At 42.2% G+C, this 27,257-nt stretch overlaps 1 protein-coding gene across 4 annotated transcripts in view; it reads left to right on the top strand.

The window, feature by feature from the left end:
- LOC106562928 (transitional endoplasmic reticulum ATPase) overlaps nt 1-27,247 on the top strand; it is a 52,852-nt gene extending 25,605 nt beyond the window's left edge. For all 4 annotated transcript variants that reach the window (XM_014128040.3, XM_014128038.3, XM_014128039.3 and 1 more), the window contains 10 exons: nt 11,393-11,528; nt 11,765-11,877; nt 12,063-12,227; nt 12,496-12,618; nt 12,809-13,021; nt 13,406-13,584; nt 22,733-22,862; nt 23,147-23,302; nt 26,044-26,198; nt 26,458-27,247. In XM_014128040.3, coding sequence (XP_013983515.1) covers nt 11,393-11,528; nt 11,765-11,877; nt 12,063-12,227; nt 12,496-12,618; nt 12,809-13,021; nt 13,406-13,584; nt 22,733-22,862; nt 23,147-23,302; nt 26,044-26,198; nt 26,458-26,563 — 1,476 coding nt within the window. In that variant the 3' untranslated portion in view covers nt 26,564-27,247. The remainder of the gene's footprint in view (nt 1-11,392; nt 11,529-11,764; nt 11,878-12,062; nt 12,228-12,495; nt 12,619-12,808; nt 13,022-13,405; nt 13,585-22,732; nt 22,863-23,146; nt 23,303-26,043; nt 26,199-26,457) is intronic.
- Nucleotides 27,248-27,257: the final 10 nt, after the last annotated feature.

A 27,257-nucleotide genomic window follows, 5' to 3' on the forward strand; every position in this document is an offset into this window, starting at 1 on the left:
ATCAAAGGGTCCAGTGAGATTCAGACAGCTAGCCGGGCCATAGGTAGCAAGCTGGTGGAAGATGGAGGGAGGTCTGTTTTTAGCCACCTCGTGTGTTTCCGTCTGTGGGTTAGTGGGGTTCCGTGTGGAAGGGGGGACCAGTCCAAGTTGGCAAAATAGTTAGTTATAGTGGCCCAAGAAAAGTGTCCGATAGACCTATTCAGATCGCAGCCGATAAGACCGCTAACGATTAACGATTAGTGGGCCGCAGATGGGCAATCATGTTACGTCGCGACGGAGGGACCAGTTGGATAACTCCCTCGGGCAGATAACGTCGGTGGTCCAGTCGTGAAGGCCCGATGGGGCTCCGCATCGGCAGTAAAGCGGGTCAGGATAGGTGATTGTAGCCCGGGGGACACTTCAGCTGGCTAGCTCAGAAAAAGCCCACGAGTGGCTGACGGAACTCTTCAGCTGGCTAGCTCCGGGATAATGTGTGTTAATTCCAGGACCGACGTTGCCAATAGTCACTCAGGTAGCAGCTAGTTAGCTGCAAGATCCAGGTGTAAATGTCCAGAGCCTGCGGTAGAAATCGGGAAAAGGAGAGGGAATAGGTCCGGTGTGCTCTGGTCTGAGTCGCGCTGTACAAAAACTGGCGATAGCTTTTCGAGCTAATGGATAGCTGAGGACAGCTAACCGTGGCTAGCTGAACTCCGTTAGCCAGTGAAAATGGCTAACCTCTGGCTAGCTTCTGTTGTGGATTTCGGATTTGAGGTAAATAATACTTTCTTTTTTAAATTGGTGAGGCGGGTTGCAGGAGAGTGCTTTGAGGTTGAGTTTTAGAAGAAAAAATGTAAAAAGATAATGCGAAGAAAAATATGTAAATGTGTGTGTGTATATACACGGGACACGACAAGAGGAGGGTAAAGGACGTCTGAACTGCTACGCCATCTTGGATAAGGCTTAAGGACAACAGTCAAGGTATTGGAGTGGCCATCACAAAGCCCTGACCTTAATCCTATAGAACATTTGTGGGCAGAACTGAAAAAGCGTGTGCAAGCAAGGAGGCCTACAAACCTTACTCAGTTACACCAGCTCTGTCAGGAGGAATAGGCCAAAATTCAACCAACTTATTGTGGGAAGCTTGTGGAAGGCTACCTGAAATGTTTGACCCAAGTTAAACAATTTAAAGGCAATGCTTCCAAATACTAATTGAGTGTATGTAAACTTCTGACCCACTGGGAATGCGACGAAATAAAAGCTGAAAAAAATAATTCTCTCTACTATTATTCTAACGTTTCACATTCAAATAACGTTGTGATCCTAACTGACCCAAGACTGGGAATTTTTACTAGGATTAAATGTCAGGAATTGTGAAACTGATTTTAAATGTATTTTGCTAAGGTGTATGTAAACTTCCGACTTCAACTGTATATTGAGTTGTATTCATTTTTAGGATAGTGTAGTATAAAAGGGTTGTATGTTAGTCCCGTCACTCCACAATACACATCAACACTTCATTTTTTACTGTAGGGAGATGAGCGAGGCACTCAACCCCAAATATACCCCTCCCTCCAGGAGTTACCTCAGTGACACATTAATTCCTACCTGGTGTAGTGTAGAAAACGCCAATGTGATCACTGAGCTGAAGGACGTGCTAAAGCTAGCCATCACATCAGACGGGTGGACCAGCCTCTGTCAGGACCACCATCTCACTGTTACAGTGCACTACACAAGCTAGGGCAGCTTAAAACAGAAGGTTCTCCACACCAGGGCAGTGTACAAATCGCAAACTGGCGAAGTAGTGGCAGAGGAGATCTCAGACATTCTGGGAGGGTTTGAGATCAAGCCGAACAAGATTGTAGCTGTGACTGTTGATAATGCTGGCAATATGGATGTTGCCATCAAGAGGCTACACATCCTAAAAAATTTAATGCTTTGCGCACACATTGAATCTGGCAGCCCAGAAAATCGACAAAATGACTTCCATTGATTTAAAAAAAAGATATATTTTTTTTATTTCACCTTTATTTAACCACGTAGGCTAGTTGAGAACCCGTGTTGCTCTATACCACTGTATTTTAATTTGCAGGAAAATATTATTTTGCATTTCCATCATCACAACATTAGTCTATAATAGTGATTTGTTGAAAAGATTGCTGTTTCCATCGCTGTAAATAATTGTTTATTTTATTTATTTTATATTTCAGAAAATAAAGCAATGTTGATTCTGTTCTTAATTTTTTTTTTTTTTTTCATAAAATATAACAAAAAGAACTGATAAGAATACTGTTGAAGTACTGGATCGATAAGCAGTATCAGTAAGAGTAGTAATAACGTTAGAATCTTAACGATACCCATCCCTAGGTGCATCCTGTTTCTACAACTTGATTGGAGTACACCTGCGGTAAATTAAATTGATTGGACATGATTTGGAAAGGCACATACCTGTCTAAGGTCCCACAGTTGATGGTGCATGTCAGAGCAAAAAACCAAGCAGCCATGAGGTCGAAGGAATTGTCCGTTGAGCTCCGAGACAGGATTGTGTCGAGGCACAGATCTGGGGAAGGGTACCAAAACATTTCTGCAGCATTTAAGATCCCAAAGAACACAGTGGACTCCATCATTCTTAAATGGAAGAAGTTTGGAACCACCAAGACTCTTCCTAGAGCTGGCCGCCCGGCCAAACTGAGCACTCGGGGGACAAGGGCCTTGGTCAGGGACGTGACCAAGAACCCAATAGTCGCTTCAGAGTTCCTCTGTGAATATTGAAGAACCTTCCAGAAGGACAACCATCTCTGCAGCATTCCACCAATCATGCCTTTATGGTAGAGTGGCCAGATGGAAGCCACTCTTCAGTAAAGGCACATGACAGACGGCTTGGAGTTTGCCAAAAGGCACCTCAAGGACTCTCAGACCATGAGAAACAAGATTCTCTGGTCTGATGAAACCAAGATTGAACTCTTTGGCCTGATTGCCAAGCGTCACGTCTGGAGGAAACCTGGCTCCATCCCTACAGTGAAGCATGGCGGTGGCAGCATCATGCTGTGGGGATGTTTTTCAACGGCAGGGACTGGGAGACTAGTGAGGATTGAGGGTAGATGAACCGAGCAAAGTACAGAGAGATCCTTGATATAAACCTGCTCCAGAGCGCTCAGGACCTCAGACTGGGACAAAGGTTTACCTTCCAAAAGGACAACGACCATAAGCACACAGCCAATACAACGCAGGAGTGGCTTCGGGACAAGTCTCTGAATGTCCTTGAGTGGCCCAGCAAGAGCCTGTACTTGAACCTGATCTAACATCTCTGGAGAGACCTGAAAATAACTGTGCAGTGACGCTCCCAATCCAACCTGACAGCGCTTTAGAAGATCTGCATAGAAGAATGGGAGAAACTCCCCAAATACAGGTGTGCCAAGCTTGTACCATCATACCCAAGACCACTCAAAGCTGTAATCGCTGCCAAAGGTGCTTCAACTGAGTAAACGGTCTGAATACTTATGTAAATTTAATATTTCCGTTTTGTGTTATTAATAAATGTGAAAAGCTGTCTCAACCAGTTTTTCCTTTGTCAGGTATTGTGTGTAGATGAGGGGAAACAAAATGTGGAAAAAGTTAAGGGGTCTGAATACTTTCCGAATGCACTGTATATACAAAAGTATATTCAAATGAGTGGATTTGGCTATTTTAGCCACAGCCATTGCTGACAGATGTATAAAATCGAGCACACCGCCATGCAATCTCCCTAGACAAACATTGGCAGTAGAATGGCCTTACTGAAGAGCTGAGTGACTTTCAACGTGGCACCGTCATAGAATGCCACCTTTTCAAGTCAGTTCGTCAAATTTCTGCCCTGCTGCCCCGGTAAACTGTAAGTGCTGTTATTGTGAAGTGAAAATGTCTAGGAGCAACAACGGCTTTGCCGCGAAGTGGTAGGCTACATCAGCTCACAGAGCGGGGCCACCGAATTTTGAAGCGTGAAGTGCTTCGTAATCCTCTGTCCTCTGCAACACTCACTACCGAGTTACAAACTGCCTCCGGAAGCAACATCAGCACAAAAACTGTTCGTCGGCAGCTTCATGAAATGGGTTTCTATGGCCGAGCAGCCACACACGCAAGCCTAAGATCACCATACGCAATGCCAAGTGTCGGCGGGAGTAGTGTAAAACTCGCCACCAGTGGAAATGTGTTGTCTGGAGTGATGAATCACGCTTCACCATCTGGCAGTCCGATGAACAAATCTGGGTTTGGCGGATTCCAGGAGAACTCTACCTGCCCCAATGCATTGTGCTAACTGTAAAGTTTGGTGGCGGAGAAATAATGGTCTGGGGCTGTTCGTTCTAGGCCCCGTAGTTCCAGTGCAGGGAAATGTTGACACTACAACACAATGACATTCTAGACGATTCTGTGCTTGCAAGTTTGTGGAAGGCCCTTTCTTGTTTCAGCATGACAATTCCCCCGTGCACAAAGCGAGGTCCATACAGAAATGGTTTGTCGAGATCGGTGTGGGAGAACGTAACTGGCCTGCACAGAGCCCTGACCTCAACCCCATCGAACACCTTTGGGATGAATTGGAACGCCGACAAGCCAGGCCTATTCGCCCATCGATTGCCCGACCTCACTTATGCTCTTGTGGCTGAATGGAAGCAAGTCCCAACATCTAGTGGAAAGCCTTCCCAGGAGAGTGGAGGCTGTTATAGCAGCACAGGGGGACCAACTCCATATTAATGCCCATGATTTTAGAATGAGATATTCGACGAGCAGGTGTCCACGTACTTTTCTTCATGTAGTGTAAGTTTAGGAGTAAAAATTAGCTTAACATGGCACATAATAAGTTGCATGGACTAACTGTGTGCAATAATAGTGTTCAACATTACTTTTTTATGACTATCTCATCCCTGTACCCCACAGAATTATCTGTAAGGTCTGTTTGAAATTCACTGCTCGACTGAGTTGGACCCGTACCGTGGCTTTTCCACCCGACCCAATATGCATAAATTATTTTAAATGGAGACCTGTTCCAAATGGACCAGAGGGACATTCAGACCCGTTCCAAAAAGTACCGTGAAAAACAGACCCATGCTGGTTGGGATCCGAGAGACCCGTTCAGAGCCGAGAATAGAGAGTTCAAAAGAAACCTCCAACTGGGCTCTGCCAGCGCCGTCAATAAACAAGCGATATTGGCCAAATGATCCACACTTATGTGTCCTTAAAATGCCTATAACAAATAAGAAACAAATTATTTGCATTTTGATGTGTAGCATATTGAAAACCGTATAGTCTATTGGTTTTTTTAACTTTCCTAAATGCATCAGGGCATTGCATGCATATAGGCCTAGGCGTCCACTGTATGATATTCATATTTAAAAAATTGCCAACAGGTCCCAACATTGACATGAATTTGTTAACACTTGTCAGAGAAGCTACTGAAATAGGCATACAGGAGGCTAATTCATACATTTTTGATCAGAATATTTTTTTTGAAAGATATTTATTATATTGTTACATTTAAACAGTAACTCTGGTAGGCCTAAAACTTTCTTCCTCAACTGTAATAGTCAGTTGGAGTACCAGTGCACACTGCCTTCAGAGGCCTGCAGTAGCTAAGCCTAATAATAGCTATACAACAAATAAAACCTTCACAAAAGTTGCTTGACTTTATTAGGGTATTAATCAAAAGTAAGTCAAGTCATTGTTTATAGAGAAAATACAAACAGGTTATTATATTGCGGCATTAAATTTAGTTTTGCATCTTGCACTCTTTGGTTTTTCCTTTACATGGTTTGAGTGCGAGTAGCATAGTAGGCCTTCCATTAATTATATTATATTCCGTCAGACAACATTACAGCTGGAACTTAATTTGACCAACGAAAATGACGCTACAGAATGAAACTTTCAAAAACATGTTTTGAACAGACCTATATTGCAGCTATTACCAAGAAAGGCAATTGCATACTGTAAGCCTGCCCAACATTTGACAGCAATAGGTTAATGCTATTTCTTTTACAACAGGCCTACTTTTAACCTTAAACTAAATACGGAGCACAAAATAAATAAAAAATACAGTTCTAACTTCATTTCGCCAACGAAAAAATTTGAACAAAATGTAACTTTTTGCATAGGCCATTTAAAGGACAGGTTTAGATGATTAAATAGGCCTACAATAATAATGATTTACAATAATAATGACTAAACAATTGCATCAAACCTGAAAGCGAGTTGCAAACAGTCCATTTGTCCTCACCAATGGTCTTCTCATCTTTGTCCACTACAATATTAAAACTTGTTCCAGAGGACATTCCCCTTTTTGCATTCTTTTCACTATACTCTTTCTCCTTGAACTTTTTTGTTTTACTTCAATGAAAAAGGACTCCATCTTCACAATCAACAGTAGCCTAGGCCCATGCTCTTTTCCTTTTGCTTTTCTTTTCTTTCCTTTTTTCTTTCCCCCCACCCCAGCAGGGGAACATGAGGTGAGCAGCCGGAACCAGTTTCAGCTGGACATAAGCTATACATTTTATTGAGTTTCAATTGGCTGACACCGATGACAAGCTTGCGCAGTTCTCATCACACAAACACTAAATTAACAGAGTAATCGGGTCCAGTCGGTAAATACATTTTAATTACACATTACTGAGACCCGTGGCAATTATATCAGACCCAAACCAGATCCGAGATAAGTCAGAATTGACCTCAGAATTCCGGGGCTGTTGCATCCGTGAAGACCTCTAGTTTGGGGCAAACACAACACATCACTGAGTTGCATTATGTTATGGGTATGCTTGTCATCGGCAAGGACTAGGGAGGTTTTTAGGATAAAAATAAACGGAATAGAGCTAAGCACAGGCAAAATCCTAGAGGAAAACCTGGTAGTCTGCTTTCCAAAAGACACTGGGAGACAAATGCACCTTTTCAGCAGGACAATAACCTTTAACATAAGGCCAAATATGCATTGCAGTTGCTTACCAAGACCACATTGAATGTTCCTGAGTGGCCTAGTTAGATTTTCAAGCCGATTTTAAGTTAAAACTATGGCCAGTCTTGAAAATGTCTGTCTAGCACTGATCAACAACCAACTAGACAGACAGATCTTGAAGAATTGTTTAAAGAATAATGTACAATCTAGGTGTGCAAAGTGCTTAGACTCACAGTTATAATCGCTGCCAAAGGTGATTCTAACATGTATTGACTCAGGGTTGTGAATACTTATGTAAATGAGATACATTTCATTTTCAATAATTGTGCAAAAATGTCTAAAAACGTGTTCACTTTGTCATTATGGTTTATTGTGTATAGATGTTTTTTAAATCCATTTTTAATTCAGGCTGTAACAACAAAATGTGGAATAAGTGAGGGGGTATGAATACTTATTGAAGGTACTGTATTTCAGGAACCTTTCTGAATGGAAATTGAACCCGATTCCGACCCAGGTTAAGCACATGTAAATGGGACGTAATTCCCTTTATGCACTTTTCTCTCTATGCGCATTCTGATCTTTAACTTAAGCATGAGAATAGTGTGCAGTTTCTTGGGTGTGGAGATCAAATAATTAAAGGTGTGGAGGAGGTGTCCACAGACGGCGTATTCTGACCTTTACTTATTTCCACCACCTTTACGCGTGAGGAAACCATGAGTAAGGTGGAAGTGGAAAAAGCATCTACTTTATTTTTTCAGATAGAAATAACAATAAGAGCTATCGATAAGAGCTAGGTACAGTGAGGGGGGAAAAAGTATTCGATCCCCTGCTTTTGTACGTTTGCCCACTGACAAAGAAATTATCAGTCTATAATTTTAATGGTAGGTTTATTTGAACAGTGAGAGACAGAATAACAACAAAAAAATCCAGAAAAACGCATGTCAAAAATGTTATAAATGGATTTGCATTTTAATGAGGGAAATAAGTATTTGACCCCCTCTCAATCAGAAAGATTTCTGGCTCCCAGGTGTCTTTTATACAGGTAACGAGCTGAGATTAGGATCACACTGTTAAAGGGAGTGCTCCTAATCTCAGCTTGTTACCTGTATAAAAGACACCTGTCCACAGAAGCAATCAATCAGATTGTAAACTTTCCACCATGGCCAAGACCAAAGAGCTCTCCAAGGATGTCAGGGACAAGATTGTAGACCCACACAAGGCTGGAATGGGCTACAAGACCATCGCCAAGCAGCTTGGTGAGGTGTCAACAGTTGGGTGCGATTATTCGCAAATGGAAGAAACACAAAATAACTGTCAATCTCCCTCGGCCTGGGGCTCCATGCAAGATCTCACCTCGTGGAGTTGCAATGATCATGAGAACGGTGAGGAATCAGCCCAGAACTACACGGGAGGATCTTGTCAATGATCTCAAGGCAGCTGGGACCATAGTCACCAAGAAAACAATTGGTAACACACTATGCCGTGAGAGGACTGAACTCCTGCAGCGCCCGCAAGGTCCCCCTGCTCAAGAAAGCACATATACATGCCCGTCTGAAGATTGCCAATGAACATCTGAATGATTCAGAGGACAACTGGGTGAAAGTGTTGTGGTCAGATGAGACCAAAATGGAGCTCTTTGGCATCAGCTCAACTCGCCGTGTTTGGAGGAGGAGGAATGCTGCCTATGACCCCAAGAACAACATCCCCACCGTCAAACATGGAGGTGGAAACATTATGCTTTGGGGGTGTTTTTCTGCTAAGGGGACAGGACAACTTCACCGCATCAAAGGGACGATGGACGGGGCCATGTACCATCAAATCTTGGGTGAGAACCTCCTTCCCTCAGCCAGGGCTTTGAAAATGGGTCGTGGATGGGTATTCCAGAATGACAATGACCCAAAACACACGGCCAAGGCAACAAAGCAGTGGCTCAAGAAGAAGCACATTAAGGTCCTGGAGTGACCTAGCCAGTCTCCAGACCTTAATCCCAGAGAAAATCTGTAGAGGGAGCTGAAGGTTCGAGTTGCCAAACGTCAGCCTCGAAACCTTAATGACTTGGAGAAGATCTGCAAAGAGGAGTGGGACAAAATCCCTCCTGAGATGTGTGCAAACCTGGTGGCCAACTGCAAGAAACGTCTGACCTCTGTGATTGCCAACAAGGGTTTTGCCACCAAGTACTAAGTCATGTTTTGCTGAGGGGTCAAATACTTATTTCCCTCATTAAAATGCAAATCCATTTATAACATTTTTGACATGTGTTTTTCTGGATTGTTTTGTTGTTATTCTGTCTCTCAAATTATAGACTGATCATTTCTTTGTCAGTGGGCAAATGTACAAAATCAGCAGGGGATCAAATACTTTTTTCCCTCACTGTAAATGAGTAATCCGTTTTGGTTAAGTGAATTGTAAATATAAATGACACTTGTTTTAGATATATTTGACCTTAATCTATTTACACGTGAAACAGTAAAATGGCAGGAACTGAAGCATATCAACTTTCCCACAGTAAAGTTTATGAAATGCTGTGCCATTGTGCAGAATTGTTATTGTACAACCTTTTTAATTTGGAGGGATGGGCACTCTCGAATGTCTTAATTATAGACTAGCCCAAATTTCTCTTTCCTATTTCTATCATGTTAATTATTAGCCACTATCAGTATCGACCATCAGTAGGCCAAATAACAACACATATTGAACTGCCAATTTACTGTTAGTTCACTTCGGTTGGTATAGCCTACATTATCATTCCATTTAATTACATTGTTTCGTTTAACTTAATTTGCTTCCTCTGTAAATGCAGTCATGGCCATGTAGTTGTTGCTGAGGATCATTAGTTACAGTTGATGATGTATTTATAAAAAATATATAAAAAATACATGTAGGCTAATTATATCGCTATGGTGTGGTGTGCAGACCAAGACGTAACAGTTTGATGCCAACTCGTGGCGCAATAATTGGCTGTGTCATCACAAAGTTCCATGGTTAGTGCAGGCAATAGATGAGGGTGTAGCCTACTATTATTGTACACTAGTCTCCCTAATTATAATTCTATATACATTAATCTTCCAACATTACCTTGGGTTGAAGAACTGAATGTGGCAATTTTCAGAATGAATCAAACCACAGTTTTCTTTCTTTTGTGGATAAAGGCTTTTAAACCTGTTTTTTTTTTTTGTGATTCGTAAATACTTTATTAACCCTACATAATCTACAAGATCAGAGTTTTTTGTTTGATCTACCAATTGATGCTGAAACAGAGACAAATATGCATATATTTAGTTGGCTTTCTTAATATTCTGAACCCGTTCTTTCGATAAATCTTATTGAGTTTGACAAAATTCAAACTAAAAGGTACACCGTATTTAAAGGGATGGCTTAAGATAAATGTACTGAAAACCCTATTGAATGAAAACTGTTGGCCAGCAAGTGGGAGGGTATTCAGCAGTTGAATTACATTTATTCAGTGCGCACAATGGAACCACGCATGCAAAGCCCGTTTAAGCACCTTCATAAGGTAAGTCTGAATACCAACAACTGAGAAGTGGGTAGGAAAGGCCTAGGTTCACTTTGGCAGGCCTATAATATATAGCCTAATATATATTGTCCCAGATAACAATTTATACTGAACAAAAATATAAACGCAACATGTAAAGTGTTAGTCCCATGTTTCATGAACTGAAATAAATGATCCCAGAATTATCCATATGCACAAAAATCTTATTTCTCAATGTTGTGCACAAATTTGTTTACATCCCTGTTAGTGAAATGTTTTCCTTTGCTAAGATAATCCATTCATCTGACAGGTGTGGTATATCAAGAAGCTGATTAAACCGCATGACCATTACACAGGTGCACCTTGTGCTGGGGCCAATAGAAGGTCATTCTGAAATGTGTAGTTGTCACATAACACAATGCCACAGATGTTTCGAGGGAGCGTGCAATTAGCATACTGACTGCAGTAATTTCCACCAGAGCTGTTGCCAGAGAATTGAATGTTAATTTCTCTACAATAAATCACCTCCAATGTCATTTTAGAGAATTTGTCAGTATGTCCAACTGGCCTTCTAACCGCAGACCACGTGTAACCACACCAGCCCAGGACCTCCACATCCGGCTTCTTCACTTGTGGGATAGTCTGAGACCAGCCACCCGAACAGCTAATGAAACTAAGAAGTATTTCTGTCTGTAATAAAGCCCTTTGGGGGGGTAGAAACTCATTATTTGGCTGGGCCTGGCTCCCCAGTGGGTGGGCATGGCTGAGCTCCTGCCCAGTCATGTAAAATTCATAGATAAGCGCCTAATGAATTTTTTTTGTTCAGTGTATATTGATCAGCAGCTTATTTTCGCATGCGAAAAGACACAAATCGAACCTGTTCTGAATAAGTAATTGAGGGATTGCAGCAGGACAGTATTTTGCAATTGGCGTGAACGGCGTCGTCAACAACACATAGTGAGAAAGGGACTTTAGGGTCATTCATCTTTTTATGTTGTCCTGTGCAGACACACGGTGAGGTGGAGAGGCGCATTGTGTCCCAGCTCCTCACACTCATGGATGGCCTAAAGCAGCGCGCTCACGTCATCGTCATGGCAGCCACCAACAGGCCCAACAGCATTGACCCCGCCCTGAGGCGATTTGGTACGATCCCTCAATGCACTTGTAGACCTAGAATGTAACAGTTTCTGTTCTGAGTTTGTCGGAGGCCTCTTATATTTGATATACCATATTTGATTAATATCTTCATCCAATGTTGATTCTTTGTCATTACTAGCTGTGAATCATCAGGGTTGATCTTAAAAAAGAAATAAAATGAAATGGAATCTATTTCTATGCTGGTTAGTGAGACTGACCTTCACTGTGACGTCGCTCCTCAGGGCGTTTTGACAGGGAGGTGGACATCGGCATCCCTGACGCCACAGGCAGACTGGAGATCCTCCAGATACACACCAAGAACATGAAACTGTCCGACGACGTGGACCTCGAGCAGGTGTGTGTATAGCACTACTGTCATTTACAGAGTGAGGTTGTCAATGTAACTCACCATCGCCATTTTGTGTGTGTGCAAGGTGTAATGAAAAGTTGTGAGTGGGTTTTCAAGTTAATTCACTGCCATATTGATTCTGTGTCTGTATCGCCACTGTATGTGTGACCATGTCTATCTGTGTCCTCCAGGTTGCCAATCAGACTCACGGCCATGTGGGTGCTGACCTGGCCGCTCTGTGCTCTGAAGCCGCCCTGCAGGCCATCAGGAAGAAGATGGATCTCATCGACCTGGAGGACGAAACCATCGACGCAGAGGTCATGAGCTCCCTGGCTGTCACCATGGACGACTTCAGAGTAACGAACTGGATTATTTTCTCCTTTAACACACACACACACCACTCAAAGTAGCTTAGCACAGAGCACTTTATTCACCTTTGTTTTTCATCACTATGTAAATCTGCAGCATCCAGCAATTGTCTTTTTTCTAATGGTCTCAGGACAGCACTTTATGCATAAGTTATCTCCCCAAAACGTGACCAGGTACCATTAAGCATTAGAACCAGTTGTAGCAGAGAATCTCTTAACCAGCAGGACTAACCGATTTGTATGCGTGTTGTTTCAGTGGGCTCTAAGCCAGAGCAACCCGTCAGCCCTGAGAGAGACGGTGGTTGAGGTGCCCAACATCAGCTGGGAGGACATCGGAGGTCTGGAGGACGTCAAGAGGGAACTCCAGGAGCTTGTACAGGTAAGCCATGTTATAGTCATGGGTACATTACTGATAAGATTTAGCTTTATATGCCATAAAAGCTAATATGTCATTTGTTGATTTTTTTTTTTTATCAATAGAGGGTGAAGAGTACAGTTAATTTCTCTGGTCTGTTTTGCTTGTCTGTAGTGGGTCTTGGTTAACCTTCATGGTCTATGCTTCTCTTCAGTACCCAGTGGAGCACCCAGACAAGTTCTTGAAGTTCGGCATGACTCCGTCCAAGGGTGTGCTATTCTACGGGCCCCCAGGTTGTGGTAAGACCCTGCTGGCCAAAGCTATCGCCAACGAGTGCCAGGCGAACTTCATCTCCATCAAAGGACCTGAGCTGCTCACCATGTGGTTCGGAGAGTCCGAGGCCAACGTTCGTGAGATCTTCGACAAGGTAAGGCTAAACCAATTTATCATGGCTTCAGATCCCTCTAACCTCATATTTACATGTATTTGAACTGTTTTTGTATGTTTTTATTGATTGTCTGGTATTTCATTGTTGTTTTACACATGCACAAAGATGGTTAATAAATGTGAAACCTGGGAGGTGTTTATTAGGCATAAACGGAAGAAAAACTACTGAAACGGGAGGGACCAACCTTTATTTGTTTATTTATTTATTTATTTATTTCACCTTTATTTAACCAGGTAGGCAAGTTGAGAACAAGTTCTCATTTACAATTGCGACCTGGAAACCTTGACTCGTTCAAGAAACGCTTATTCTCGTTTTCCGTTGCAAAACCTATATTGTACCCTCCTAAGCCCTCTTGTGTTCCAGGCTCGCCAGGCCGCCCCCTGCGTGCTTTTCTTTGACGAGCTGGACTCCATCGCCAAGGCACGTGGCGGCAACGTGGGTGATGGTGGCGGAGCTGCCGACCGTGTCATCAACCAGATCCTGACAGAAATGGACGGCATGTCCAGCAAGAAGAACGTCTTCATCATCGGCGCCACCAACAGGTCGGCCCTCTTAACCGCTCACTTTGCTACAGTTATTATCACTAATTGAGTTTTTAACACTAGAACCGCTGGGCCTCGAGGGACCACCCTCTTCAAGCTAATGAGCAGTCATTCAGACTGCAACATCGAACAATGTAATTAATACATTCCATATATGCTATCACAAAAATTATAATTTTGTTGTGTTTTATGAAGGTTTTAGGTAACATTAGAATTAAAAAGAATAATAATTCTACAAATAACACAATAGCATTTTTATGAGTTTTTTACTGTCGGTTATATGTAAAAACAAAACACTAAAAATACTTTCATTGTTCAATCAATTTTTTTTGTGTAGTGCCTTTGCCTTTGTTGGAATGCGGGGACAGCATCTTTTTATAAAGTCAAAATGAATACCCCAACCATCAAGGCGTCATGTGGGCGAGTGGTTTGCTGATGTCAACGTTGTTGAATTATGGTATGGGCAGGCATAAGTTAGACAATGAACACAATTGCATTTTATCGATGGCAGTTTGTATGCACAGAGATACCGTGATGAGATCCTGAGGCCCATTGTCATGCCATTCATCCGCCGCCATCACCTCATGTTTCAGCATGATAAATGCACGGCCCAATGACGCAAGGATCCGTACACAATTCCTGGAAGCTGAAAATGTCCAAGTTCTTCAATGGTCTGCATACTCACCAGACATGTCACCCATTGAGCATGTTTGGGATGCTCTGGATCGACGTGTCCAACCTCGTGTTCCAGTTCCAGTTAATATCCATCAACTTTGCACAGCCATTGAAGAGGAGTGGGACAACATTCCACAGGCCAAAATCAACAGTCTGATAAACTCTATGCGAAGGTGATGTCTCGCTGCATGAGGCAACTGATCACACCAGATACTGCCTTTTTAAAAGTCCATTCCCCTGCCTTTTTTTAAGGTATCTGTGAACAACAGATGCATATCTGTATTCCCAGTCGTGAAATCCATAGACAAGGGCCTAAACCTGTAGGTTCATGCTCTACAACATTCGCAGAGTACGACCCTGCCTCACACAGGAAGCGGCGCAGGTCCTAATCCAGGCACTTGTCATCTCCCGTCTGGATTACTGCAACTCGCTGTTGGCTGGGCTCCCTGCCTGTGCCATTAAACCCCTACAACTCATCCAGAACGCCGCAGCCTGTCTGGTGTTCAACCTTCCCAAGTTCTCTCACGTCACCCCGCTCCTCCGCTCTCTCCACTGGCTTCCAGTTGAAGCTCGCATCCGCTACAAGACCATGGTGATTGCCTACGGAGCTGTGAAGGGAACGGCACCTCCATACCTTCAGGCTCTGATCAGGCCCTACACCCAAACAAGGGCACTGCGTTCATCCACCACTGGCCTGCTGGCCCCCCTACCTCTGAGGAAGCACAGTTCCCGCTCAGCCCAGTCAAAACTGTTCGCTGCTCTGGCACCCCAATGGTGGAACAAGCTCCCTCACGACGCCAGGACAGCGGAGTCAATCACCACTTTCCGGAGACACCTGAAACCCCACCTCTTTAAGGAATACCTGGGATAGGATTAAGTAATCCTTCTAACCCCCCCCCCCCCCCCCTTAAAATATTTAGATGCACTATTGTAAAGTGGTTGTTCCACTGGATATCATAAGGTGAATGCACCATTTTGTAAGTCGCTCTGGATAAGAGCGTCTGCTAAATGACTTAAATGTAATGTAAATGTAAATGAATGTATTTCAATTGACTGATTTCATTATGAACTGTAACTCTGTAAAATCTTTGAAATTGTTGCATGTTGTGTTTTTATATTTCTGTTCAGTGTAAGGGAGCAGGAGAACATATTAATTGGCTACAATAATTACTTTTCAAGCACCAAATTGCATAAATATCAGATTTTCAAAGTAGGCCTACTCTAGTACTTGAATTTCTGAGCTCCAAATTCAAGTTCATGTAGGCTACTTCAAGCCAATTGTATTGTTTAAAATTGCAGGTCTAACACGGAAAACAAAACACATGTCATGTTATTTCATTACCAGATGATATTGTGAATAAGCCCACTAGGCTATGTAAGTTCTTGTCATTATATCCAGAATAATTAATAGGAATAGTGTTGGGTGTTGCGCAGTAGTCTAACCTACACAATTGCGCACTGTAGATTTGGTGTCCAATCCGAGGGACAAAAACATATGAAAACATTAACTAATTACCTTGATGCTTTGTCTGTTAAATCTAACAAGATCCTGCTGTAAATCAAGCAGACAACAGATGATCAACATCAATTCGCTAGGGTTATTAGATCCAACATGGATCCAGATACAACTGTCTTTCAGGGCCAGCGACAGAACTAATCAGTTGGACGGGCCTTTGATATCCATAGGCGTCCACGCACTTGCACATTCACCATTTTTTTAAATAGGTGTTATACTGTAGTAAAGACCATAAGCAGCTTGTGAGTTTGAACTTTAGGGAAGCTTACAATTTATCCTACCATTTCTACGTAAAAGTTATGATAATTTTTATATGCACATTTTCGTGGAACAGTTTAATTTCAATAATAACGTTTCTCAATCATTGTCACGTGGTTAAGCATAAAAATCTGAAGGAAAATGATACAAATCTAAAAGTTCAAATTCAACAAGGGCGAGAGCACCAGCCACTGCCATATGGCTGTCCATTGGCTAGCTAAAGAAATGTGCAAAAAACTCAATGGCCTATAGGCCAATGCAGCAGTAGGCCTATAACTTTCATCGTCGACTAAGTAAAATACATAGGCTTAAAGCTGACAAATAAAACAATATCCTGATAAATTCAGGTTCTTTCAATCTCCATCTCTACTCCGCCTGACTCCCTTTCGACATGGTATCAAATCAACAACTGGATCCGCCTGAAGCTGTCCTTAGCGGACTTGCAACATTCTATCAACTAGCCTATTCCTGGCCCTCAGTTTCCTGCGCCAGTGAGCTCAGGACAGACAGTTGTTTATTATGCTTCCACTGGATATATGGGATCTTTGCTCTTTCACACCGAGACTTGCCAAATGGGCACTTTCCTACATTTGCATGCAGCAGGCCAGATAGGTTTACTTCTATGCGTGCTCTCTCAACGTTATCAGGACCAAAAAAAAACAGACAAATGCTCACTCATGAAGCAATCCAAACAAAAGATAATGAGAACATTGGCAAAACTCGTAATGGTTATGAAATAAAACAAAACTTGTTTCTCACAAGTGTAGCAGATTGTGAACTCTGCAAACGTTTCTACTCCGAGAATGAGAATGGTAAATGGACGTACTTAATACATGCATGAACAGAAATGTATGAAACCAAATGACAGGGGATTAACGGTACACTTACTAGGCCTATTGGTGACATGCAGTACCAGTCAAAGTTTGGACCCACCTACTCATTCAGGGGTTTTTAAATGTATTTTTTTTACTATTTTCTACATTGTAGAATAATAGTGAAGACATCAAAACTATGAAATAACACATGGAATCATGTTGTAACCAAAAAAAGGGTTACAAAAAATATATATATTTTTGAGATTCTTCAAAGTACCCAACCTTTGCCTTGATGACAGTTTGGCACACTCTGTCACACATGTTTTATGTCACACAATTTTGGACATATCTGTCAAGACACCGACCATGATAAAGGGGTTAAACACAGGTTTTAAATCAACTTGTGAATTGTATTGAATATAGCTCATCTTAATGTAATGACGTGAATTTTTTTTGCTAATTTATTATCAATGACTTATGAGCAGCTGTAACAAGTTGTCCAATGTAGGAAATTCTAACTGGGACCCTAGTTTATAGAAAGACTATGTGTCTGACTGCAGTCATAAATAGCCAATTATTGTCAGCTCGTGCTTACATACAGTCGTGGCCAAAAGTTTTGAGAATGACACAAATATACATTTTCAGTCTGCTGCCTCAGTTTGTATGATGGCAATTTGCATATACTCCAGAATGTTATGAAGAGTGATCAGATGAATTGCAATTAATTGCAAAGTCCCTCCTTGCCATGCAAATGAACTGAATCCCCCAAAAACATTTCCACTGCATTTCAGCCCTGCCACAAAAGGACCAGCTGACATCATGTCAGTGATTCTCTCGTTAACACAGGTGTGAGTGTTGATGAGGACAAGGCTGGAGATCACTCTGTCATGCTGATTGAGTTCAAATAAGACTGGAAGCTTCAAAAGGAGGGTGGTGCCGTCATCACTGCTTTGCACAAAAAGGGCTTCACAGGCAAGGATATTGCTGCCAGTAAGATTGCACCTAAATCAACCATTTATCAGATAATCAAGAACTTCAAGGAGAGCGGTTAAATTGTTGTGAAGAATGCTTCAGGGCGCCCAAGAAAGTCCAGCAAGCGCCAGGATCTCCTAAAGTTGATTCCGCTGCGGGATCGGGGCACCACCAACACAGAGCTTGATCAGGAATGGCAGCAGGCAGGTGGGAGTGCATTTTTATTTATTTATTTATTTCCCCTTTATTTAACCAGGTAGGCAAGTTGAGAACAAGTTCTCATTTACAATTGCGACCTGGCCAAGATAAAGCAAAGCAGTTCGACAACATACAAAAACACAGAGTTACACATGGAGTAAAACAACATACGATCAATGATGCAGTAGAAAAAAAATATATATAATAATAAATAAGACTATATACAATGTGAGCAAATGATGTGAGATAAGGGAGGTAAAGGCAAAAAAATGCCTTGGTGGAAAAGTAAATAAAGTATAGCAAGAAAAACACTGGAATGGTAGATTTGTAGTTTGAAGAAAGTTCAGAGATAAAATATAAATAATATGGTGCAAAGGAGCAAAATAAATAAATACAGTAGGGGAAGAGGTAGTAGTTTGGGCTAAATTATAGATGGGCTATGTACAGGTGCAGTGATCTGTGAGCTGCTCTGACAGCTGGTGCTTAAAGCTAGTGAGGGAGATAAGTGTTTCCAGTTTCAGAGATTTTTGTAGTTTGTTCCAGTCATTGGCAGCAGAGAACTGGAAGGAGAGACGACCAAAGGAGGAGTTGGCTTTAGGGGTGACCAGAGAGATATACCTGCTGGAGCGCGTGCTACAGGTGGGTGCTGCTATGGTGACCAGTGAGCGGAGATAAGGGGGGACTTTACCTAGCAGGGTCTTGTAGATGACCTGGAGCCAATGTGTTTGGCGACGATTATGAAGCGAAGGCCAGCCAACGAGAGCGTACAGGTCGCAGTGGTGGGTAGTATATGGGGCTTTGGTGACAAAACGGATGGCACTGTGATAGACTGCATCCAGCTTGTTGAGTAGGGTATTGGAAGCTATTTTGTAAATGACATCGCCGAAGTCGAGGATTGGTAGGATGGTCAGTTTTACGAGGGTATGTTTGGCAGCATGAGTGAAGGATGCTTTGTTGCGAAATAGGAAGCCAATTCGAGATTTCACTTTGGATTGGAGATGATTGATGTGAGTCTGGAAGGAGAGTTTACAGTCTAACCAGACACCTAGGTATTTGTAGTTGTCCACAAATTCTAAGTTAGAACCGTCCAGAGAAGTGATGCTGGACAGGCGGGCAGGTGCAGGCAGCATCTGCACGCACAGTGAGGCAAAGACTTTTGGAGGATGGCCTGGTGTCAAGAAGGGCAGCAAAGAAGCCACTTCTCTCCAGGAAAACATGAGGGACAGGCTGATATTCTGCAAAAGGTACATGGATTGGACTGCTTAGGACTGGGGTAAAGTCATTTTCTCTGATGAATCCCCTTTTCGATTGTTTGGGGCATCTGGAAAAAAGCTTGTCCGGAGAAGACAAGTTGAGCGCTACCATCAGTGCTGTGTCATGCCAACAGTAAAGCATCCTGAGACCATTCATGTGTGGGGTTGCTTCTCAGCCAAGGGAGTGGGCTGACTCAAAATTTTGCCTAAGAGCACAGCCATGAATAAAGAATGATACCAACACATCCTCCGAGAGCAACTTCTCCCAACCATCCAGGAACAGTTTGGTGACGAACAATGCCTTTTCCAGCATGATGGCGCACCTTGCCATAAGGCAAAAGTGATAACTAAGTGGCTCGGGGAACAAAACATCAATATTTTGGGTTCATGGCCAGGAAACTCCCCAGACCTTAATCCCATCGAGAACTTGTGGTCAATCCTCAAGAGGCGGGTAGACAAACAAAACCCCACAAATTCTGACGAACTCCAAGCATTGATTATGCAAGAATGGGCTGCCATCAGTCGGGATGTGGCCCAACAGTTAATTGACAGCATGCCAGGGCGGATTGCAGAAGTCTTGAAAAGAAGGGTCAACTGCAAATGTTGACTCTTTGCATCAACTTCATGTAAGTGTCAATAAAAGCCTTTGACACTTATGAAATGCTTGTAATTATACTTCAGTATTCCATAGTAACATCTGACAAAAATATCTAAAAACACTGAGGCAGCAGACTTGGTGAAAATTAATATTTGTGTCATTCTCAAAACTTTTGGCCACAACTGTACATAAGTTGCAAATACATAAGTTGGAGCATGTCCAAGTCACATAAACAACCAAAGCTGGTGAGTGCGTTGCTGCTCTCTGCGATGACATTTTGTGCTGATAATCGGCCGGTGGCATTGTCAACGGCTTGTTCTATCCAAATGGGGCAGTCCTTTCCTCTCTCCTGTCTCACTGTTTCATTTGGTGGTGGTGAGGGCACCTGGTCAGTGTGCACCGTTCTGTCTTTTTTGCGCTTGGGCCTCGGAGGTGTAGGTTCAGGTTAGATTAAATTTAGTTGACTGATATAGGGTACATACAGTGAGGGGGGAAAAAAGTATTTGATCCCCTGCTGATTTTGTAGGTTTGCCCACTGACAAAGAAATGATCAGTCTATAATTTTAATGGTAGGTTTATTTGAACAGAGAGACAGAATAACAACAAAAAATCCAGAAAAAAACGCATGTCAAAATGTTATGAAATGATTTGCATTTTAATGAGGGAAATAAGTATTTGACCCCTCTGCAAAACATGACTTAGTACTTGGTGGCAAAACCCTTGGTGGCAATCGCAGAGGTCAGACGTTTCTTGTAGTTGGCCACCAGGTTTGCAGACATCTCAGGAGGGATTTTGTCCCACTCCTCTTTGCAGATCTTCTAAGTCATTAAGGTTTTGAGGCTGACGTTTGGCAACTCGAACCTTCAGCTCCCTCTACAGATTTTCTATGGGATTAAGGTCTGGAGACTGGCTAGGCCACTTAATGTGCTTCTTCTTGAGCCACTCCTTTGTTGTCTTGGGCGTGTGTTTTGAGTCATTGTCATGCTGGAATACCCATCCACGACCCATTTTCAATGCCCTGGCTGAGGGAAGGAGGTTCTCACCCAAGATTTGACGGTACATGGCCCCGTCAAATGATGCGGTGAAGTTCTCCTGTCCCCTTAGCAGAAAAACACCCCCAAAGCATAATGTTTCCACCTCCATGTTTGACGTGGGGAGGGTGTTCTTGGGGTCATAGGCAGCATTCCTCCTCCTCAAAACACGGCGAGTTGAGTTGATGCCAAAGAGCTCCATTTTGGTCTCATCTGACCACAACACTTTCACCCAGTTGTCCTCTGAATCATTCAGATGTTCATTGGCAAACTTCAGACGGGCATGTATATGTGCTTTCTTGAGCAGGGGGACCTTGCGTGCGCTGCAGGATTTCAGTCCTTCACGGCGTAGTGTGTTACCAATTGTTTTCTTGGTGACTATGGTCCCAGCTGCCTTGAGATCATTGACAAGATCCTCCCGTGTAGTTCTGGGCTGATTCCTCACCGTTCTCATGATCATTGCAACTCCACGAGGTGAGATCTTGCATGGAGCCCCAGGCCGAGGGAGATTGACAGTTATTTTGTGTTTCTTCCATTTGCGAATAATCGCACCAACTGTTGTCACCTCACCAAGCTGCTTGGCGATGGTCTTGTAGCCCATTCCAGCCTTGTGTAGGTATACAATCTTGTCCCTGACATCCTTGGAGAGCTCTTTGTTCTTGGCCATGGTGGAGAGTTTGGAATCTGATTGATTGATTGCTTCTGTGGACAGGTCTTTTTTACAGGTAACAAACTGAGGTTAGGAGCACTCCCTTTAAGAGTGTGCTCCTAATCTCAGCTCGTTACCTGTAAAAAAGACACCTGGGAGCCAGAAATCTTTCTGATTGAGAGGGGGTCAAATACTTATTTCCTTCATTAAAATGCAAATCAATTTTTAAAATTATTGACATGCATTTTTCTGGATTTGGTTGTTATTCTGTCTCTCACTGTTCAAATAAACCTACCATTAAAATTAGACTGATCATTTCTTTGTCAGTGGGCAAACGTACAAAATCAGCAGGGGATCAAATACTTTTTTCCCTCACTGTAATTAGAATAGATCAAATCAATAGAATGGCCCGCCCTGCTCTTCATTCACAATTGGTGATTACATAATTATGGAATGGGTGTGGCTGAAATGGTGTCCACATACCTTTGTATGTGGCAGGTAGCCTAGTGGTAAGAGCGTTGGACTAGTAACTGAAAGGTTGCGAGATCGCATCCCTGAGCTGACAAGGTAAAAATCTGTCGTTCTGCCCCTGAACAAGGCAGTTAACCCACTGTTCCTAGGCCGTCATTGAAAATAAGAATTTGTTCTTAACTGACTTGCCTAGATAAATAAAGGTACACTATTTTTATTTTATTTAATCTGTTGTGTGAAAATAGTTTCAGGATAGTTTTAGATTTCGTTTGAGGCAATTATAGGGATGATTATCAACTGTTGGGAGAAGGAGTAGAGCAGGTCTTTTTAAAAAAAAAATTGGAAACGTCTCAATGTCATTTCCTCCTAAAACGGGTTATAACTCCAGTTCTTTTTGTGATATTAAGATTCTAACATCGATATAGACTTATTTAGGAAAAGTCAATAAAAATGAACGAGCAGTCCAAATGACTGCTTTAGCGGTTTTAGTGTTAAAAACACATTTCTAGCACTGTGGTTGATGGTGGAAACAATTAAAAAGAAAAACATTTATTAAGGTTTTACTTGCAATTATCATATGTGGTAGTCTCCCCTACCTTAGTTGAATGTAGTTAGATCTGAGGTGGACAATAAGGTAGCGTATAATGAGGTGTAGAATGGTTTGTGTAGAAATGTAGGTTAAGTTTAATGACTAAACTGTGTGCTGTACCAGGCCTGATATCATCGACCCGGCCATCCTGAGGCCCGGAAGACTGGACCAGCTCATCTACATCCCTCTGCCAGACGAGAAGTCCCGCATCAACATCCTCAGCGCCAACCTCAGGAAGTCACCCATCGCCAAGGCAAGCATCTATGTGTATTTGGTCATGCGCTGACATTGTGCTGACTGAATTTTTTCTCCAATCTCCTCAGTCAGCATGTTCTAATTTGAGGGGTGGGGTCAGGGCTTATCAAATGTCTTTATTCCAGGCTGGCTTCATGTAATGGGTATTGATTGTTTGTGGAAAAGTAGTCGATATGGAAATTGCTGTGTGTGGGGAAACATCAGTGTTTTATAATCCCATTACTGTTTTGATCTTTGTCTGGAAGTGGTTTTAACACTCCCTCCACCCCTGTCTGATTATAGGATGTGGACTTGGATTTCCTGGCCAAGATGACCAATGGTTTCTCTGGTGCTGACCTGACAGAGATCTGTCAGAGGGCCTGTAAGATGGCCATCAGGGAGTCCATTGAGAATGAGATCAGGAGGGAGAGAGAGCGGCAGACCAACCCCTTAGCCATGGTGAGTTTAGCCACTACTGCATCTTTATTTATTCAATGACACGGTCTAGACCAGGGGTCCGCAAAAATATAAATTAAAAACATTTTGAATTGCATATCTACAGTAGAAAAGAGGAGAATATCATCTTTCTAATAATCTCTAGTAGCGGTGCGTAGTTCAAATGATTGGGGAAGCCAAGCCATATTACAACCTGTGTTGTGATAATTGCGTTGTTTGCACTAAAACCTGTTAGTTCATATGCCTTGAAACTTTGATATATAGGCCTAAGGCCGAGGCGACAAGCAGACACCGTGGCAGAATAAATTCAACCACATATTTCTTTCATTACAAAACTGGAGAGCAACCTCTATCCGGTGAAGTCCACAAAGCATTTTGCACGTGTAACAAACAGTTGCATGACCTACAGCACAGTCAAGTAAGTTAATGTTTCAGACATTTTCAGACTTCTAAACAACTATTGATTTAGAATCATGGACAATTGCCGTAAACTGCAAAGAAAACAGGAGTTGCCTCCACTATTCCAGCAACATTTCAACATCATCAAATCACCTATGCTTAGTCTAATACAGTGACAACTAAATGATCCCAAAAACAATTTAGTCCAATCAACGTAAGTTAAATATGTCTGTTAATGGTTCTGATTGCTCTGTGTATGCAAGTAGAAAAAAAACATGTTGACTTACCCTACTTGTAGAGAAACAACAATGCTATCCGCCTCGCTTTCATGTTGTCGAAACGGTCTATGACTCTGTCATGCAGTACACGCTTTTAGTTTGTTGTCCTAGGCTATCTGGCTAAAATGCTTGCTTGCTAGCCTTACTCCCTGGGCAACGATGAACCAGCTAGTTAACATTAGCCTACTGCATCTAGCTACATATTGAACTTCCATCCTCTCAGGCCAGGGACACAATATATGAATTTATGGTTGGATCAGAATCATCGTTACAATCATTGAGGGGAGAATTAAGTAAAACCACAAGTCCAAATCCCTATTTCCATCCATGGCTAATTTCGGAAAGGGACAATTTTACAACACAACCAGATGCAACAATTTACGTTTTCTGTAAATGACGGTTTGCTTTTAATGTGGTTGGTGTGAAGCCAAATCCAAACTGGCTTCCCTTGACACTTTTTTTTTTTTGTCAATTATTATGATTTTTTTTTTTGATGCGCCAGGACCATTCACAGTTGCGCTCAACGCTGATTGGCTATTATTTTATACTTTTTTTTATCAAGGGAGGCCAAATGCTTGCTGGCTTCCATTGCATTCAATGCTATGGGCGGCAATGGAGAACTTTCCAGAAGAACAACCATCTCTGCAGCACTCCACCAATCAGGCCTTTATGGTAGAGTGGCCAGACCAAAGCCACTCTTCAGTAAAAGGCTGACAGCTCGCTTGGAGTTTGCCAAAAGGCACCTAAAGGACTCTCCAACCATGAGAAACAAGATTCTCTGGTCTGATGAAACCAAGATCGATTTCTTTAGCCTGAATGCCAAGCGTCACGTCTGGAGGAAACCAGGCACCATCCCTACGGTGAAGCATGGTGGTGGCAGTATGCTGTGCGGATGTTTTTCAGTGGCAGGGACTGGGAGACTAGTCAGGATTAAGGGAAAGACGAACGGAGTAAAGTAATTAGATCCTTGAAGAAAACCTGCTCCAGAGCACTCAGGACCTCCGACTCAGGCGAAGGTTCACCTTGCAACAGGACAACGACCCTAACCACACAGCCAACAAAACGTAAGAGTGGCTTTGGGACAAGTCTGAATGTCCTTGAGTGGCCCAGCCAGCACCCGGACTTGAACCGGATTGAACATCTCTGGAGAGACCTGAAACTTGTTTTTTAACCACTCCACAAATTTCTTGTTAACAAACTATAGTTTTGGAAAGTTGGTTAGGACATCTACTTTGTGCTTGACACAAGTCATTTTTCCAACAATTGTTTACAGACAGTTTATGGTTCATTGAACAAGCATGGGAAACGGTGTTTAAACTCTATACAATGAAGATGTGTGAAGTTGGTAGAGTTGGTAGAGCATGGTGTTTGCAACGCCAGCATGGTGTGTGCAACGCCAGGGTTGTGGGTTCGATTCCCACGGGGGCCAGTACACAAAAAATTTTAAAAATAAAATGCCTTAAATGAAATGTATGCATTCACTACTGTAAGTCGCTCTGGATAAGAGCGTCTGCTAAATGACTAAAATGTAAAATGTAAAGTTATTTGGATTTTTACGAATTATCTTTGAAAGACAGGGTCCTGAAAAAGGGACGGTTATTTTTTTGCTGAGTTTATATACAGTATCAGTCAAAAGTTTGGACACACCTACTCATTCAAGGTTTATCTTTATTTTTACTATTACTATTTTTTCTACATTGTAAACTATGAAATAACACATGGAATCATGTGGTGACCAAAAAAGTGTTAAACAAATCAAAATATATTTGAGATTTTGGACTTACCCAGGCCTTTAAGACACTTCAATGGTGAGTCTGTAGATGCTAGAAAGCCAGTCTTGGTGTCTTAACCTCTTAATTATTAAATGACTGAGTAAATCAACCTGGGCATTTCTTTAACGGACACACAAACCATAAAGATTTCTATACATTATTTATACACAGGAAGAAGAGTAGGGATAAGGCATTGAACCTTAAACCAATTCACACACATACTGGAGGAAGAGAAAGCGTGATGTTATTTTAAAGATATCAATTATTTATCCCCCCATTGCGCTTGCCCCCACAGGAGGTTGAGGAGGACGACCCTGTCCCAGAGATCCGTAAAGACCATTTTGAGGAGGCCATGCGTTTCGCCCGCCGCTCAGTCAGCGACAACGACATCCGCAAATACGAGATGTTCGCCCAGACGTTACAGCAGAGCAGAGGCTTCGGCAGCTTCCGGTAAGAACACGCATTTCACATAGCGGACGATGATGTTGAATAATACTGTTGGGTAACTTTTTCTGCTCTCATATCCTAGATCATTTATAGCCTATATACACCCAGTGGGAACATTCATTGAACTTTTTCTTCTTACAAAGAACAGCTAACATGCCATAAGGTTTACTTACATAAGGAATGTTGTGGCACTACCAAGCTGGCTCCCCTTGATATGTACTGTACTGAGCTAAACAATTACTTTCCCGTCCTCTCATCTCAGGTTCCCCACTAGCTCTGCGCCAGGCGCTGGGCCCAGCCAGGGCTCTGCTGGTGGCAGCAGGGGTACAGTCTTCAACGAGGACAACGACGACGACCTCTATGGTTAAACCGCACCGTGGACCAAAACACAACCACGCGGTGGACCAAAGTTTCCTCACATACATTCTGGAAAAGCTGTACAGTGCCGCAACACACACACCTAATACCACAACTAAAACAAAAAAAATGCCTATTTAATATTATTTACAAAACTCTCTCACCCCCCTTTAATAGTTAGAGACTGCATGTTGCAGCTTGTCTGTATTCTGGCTTTGGGGGACATGTATTCATTTCAAAACTTGTAAGGATTTACACAGAAGGCTGTGGGGGATTGGGTAGAGTATATCTGCCTTACCAGCCACTATTGAAGGATTCAATACTAGCCTGTAATAAAATGAGAGGGATTGCTTATGACTTGTCATTTTTTTTAAATAAATTTATATAATGTAATAGGGATAAAGAAATGTATGAAATGAAAACAATAAATGAACTGGTGAAGTGGGTGTCAGTTTTGCTTGCATGAAACTTAATTTTACATTTTTGGATAGATCTTTTGAAATGGGAATGAACTTCAACCATGAAACCAATACACAATCTTTATTGAAAGTTTAATAGTGCATTAAGTGAAAAATACAAGAAATGTGTGCACAATCAAAACGTGCTTTTAAACATTGAAAGTTGTGTGAAATGAATGCATTACAAAAAAGTGAATCATACAAGTAAGTGTCTTGGAATAAATGTGATTTACATGAGTGAATTAGC

The sequence above is a fragment of the Salmo salar genome, chromosome 11 (genome assembly GCF_965601325.2).
Source record: "Salmo salar chromosome 11, fSalSal1, whole genome shotgun sequence".
Taxonomy (NCBI): Eukaryota; Metazoa; Chordata; class Actinopteri; order Salmoniformes; family Salmonidae; genus Salmo; species Salmo salar.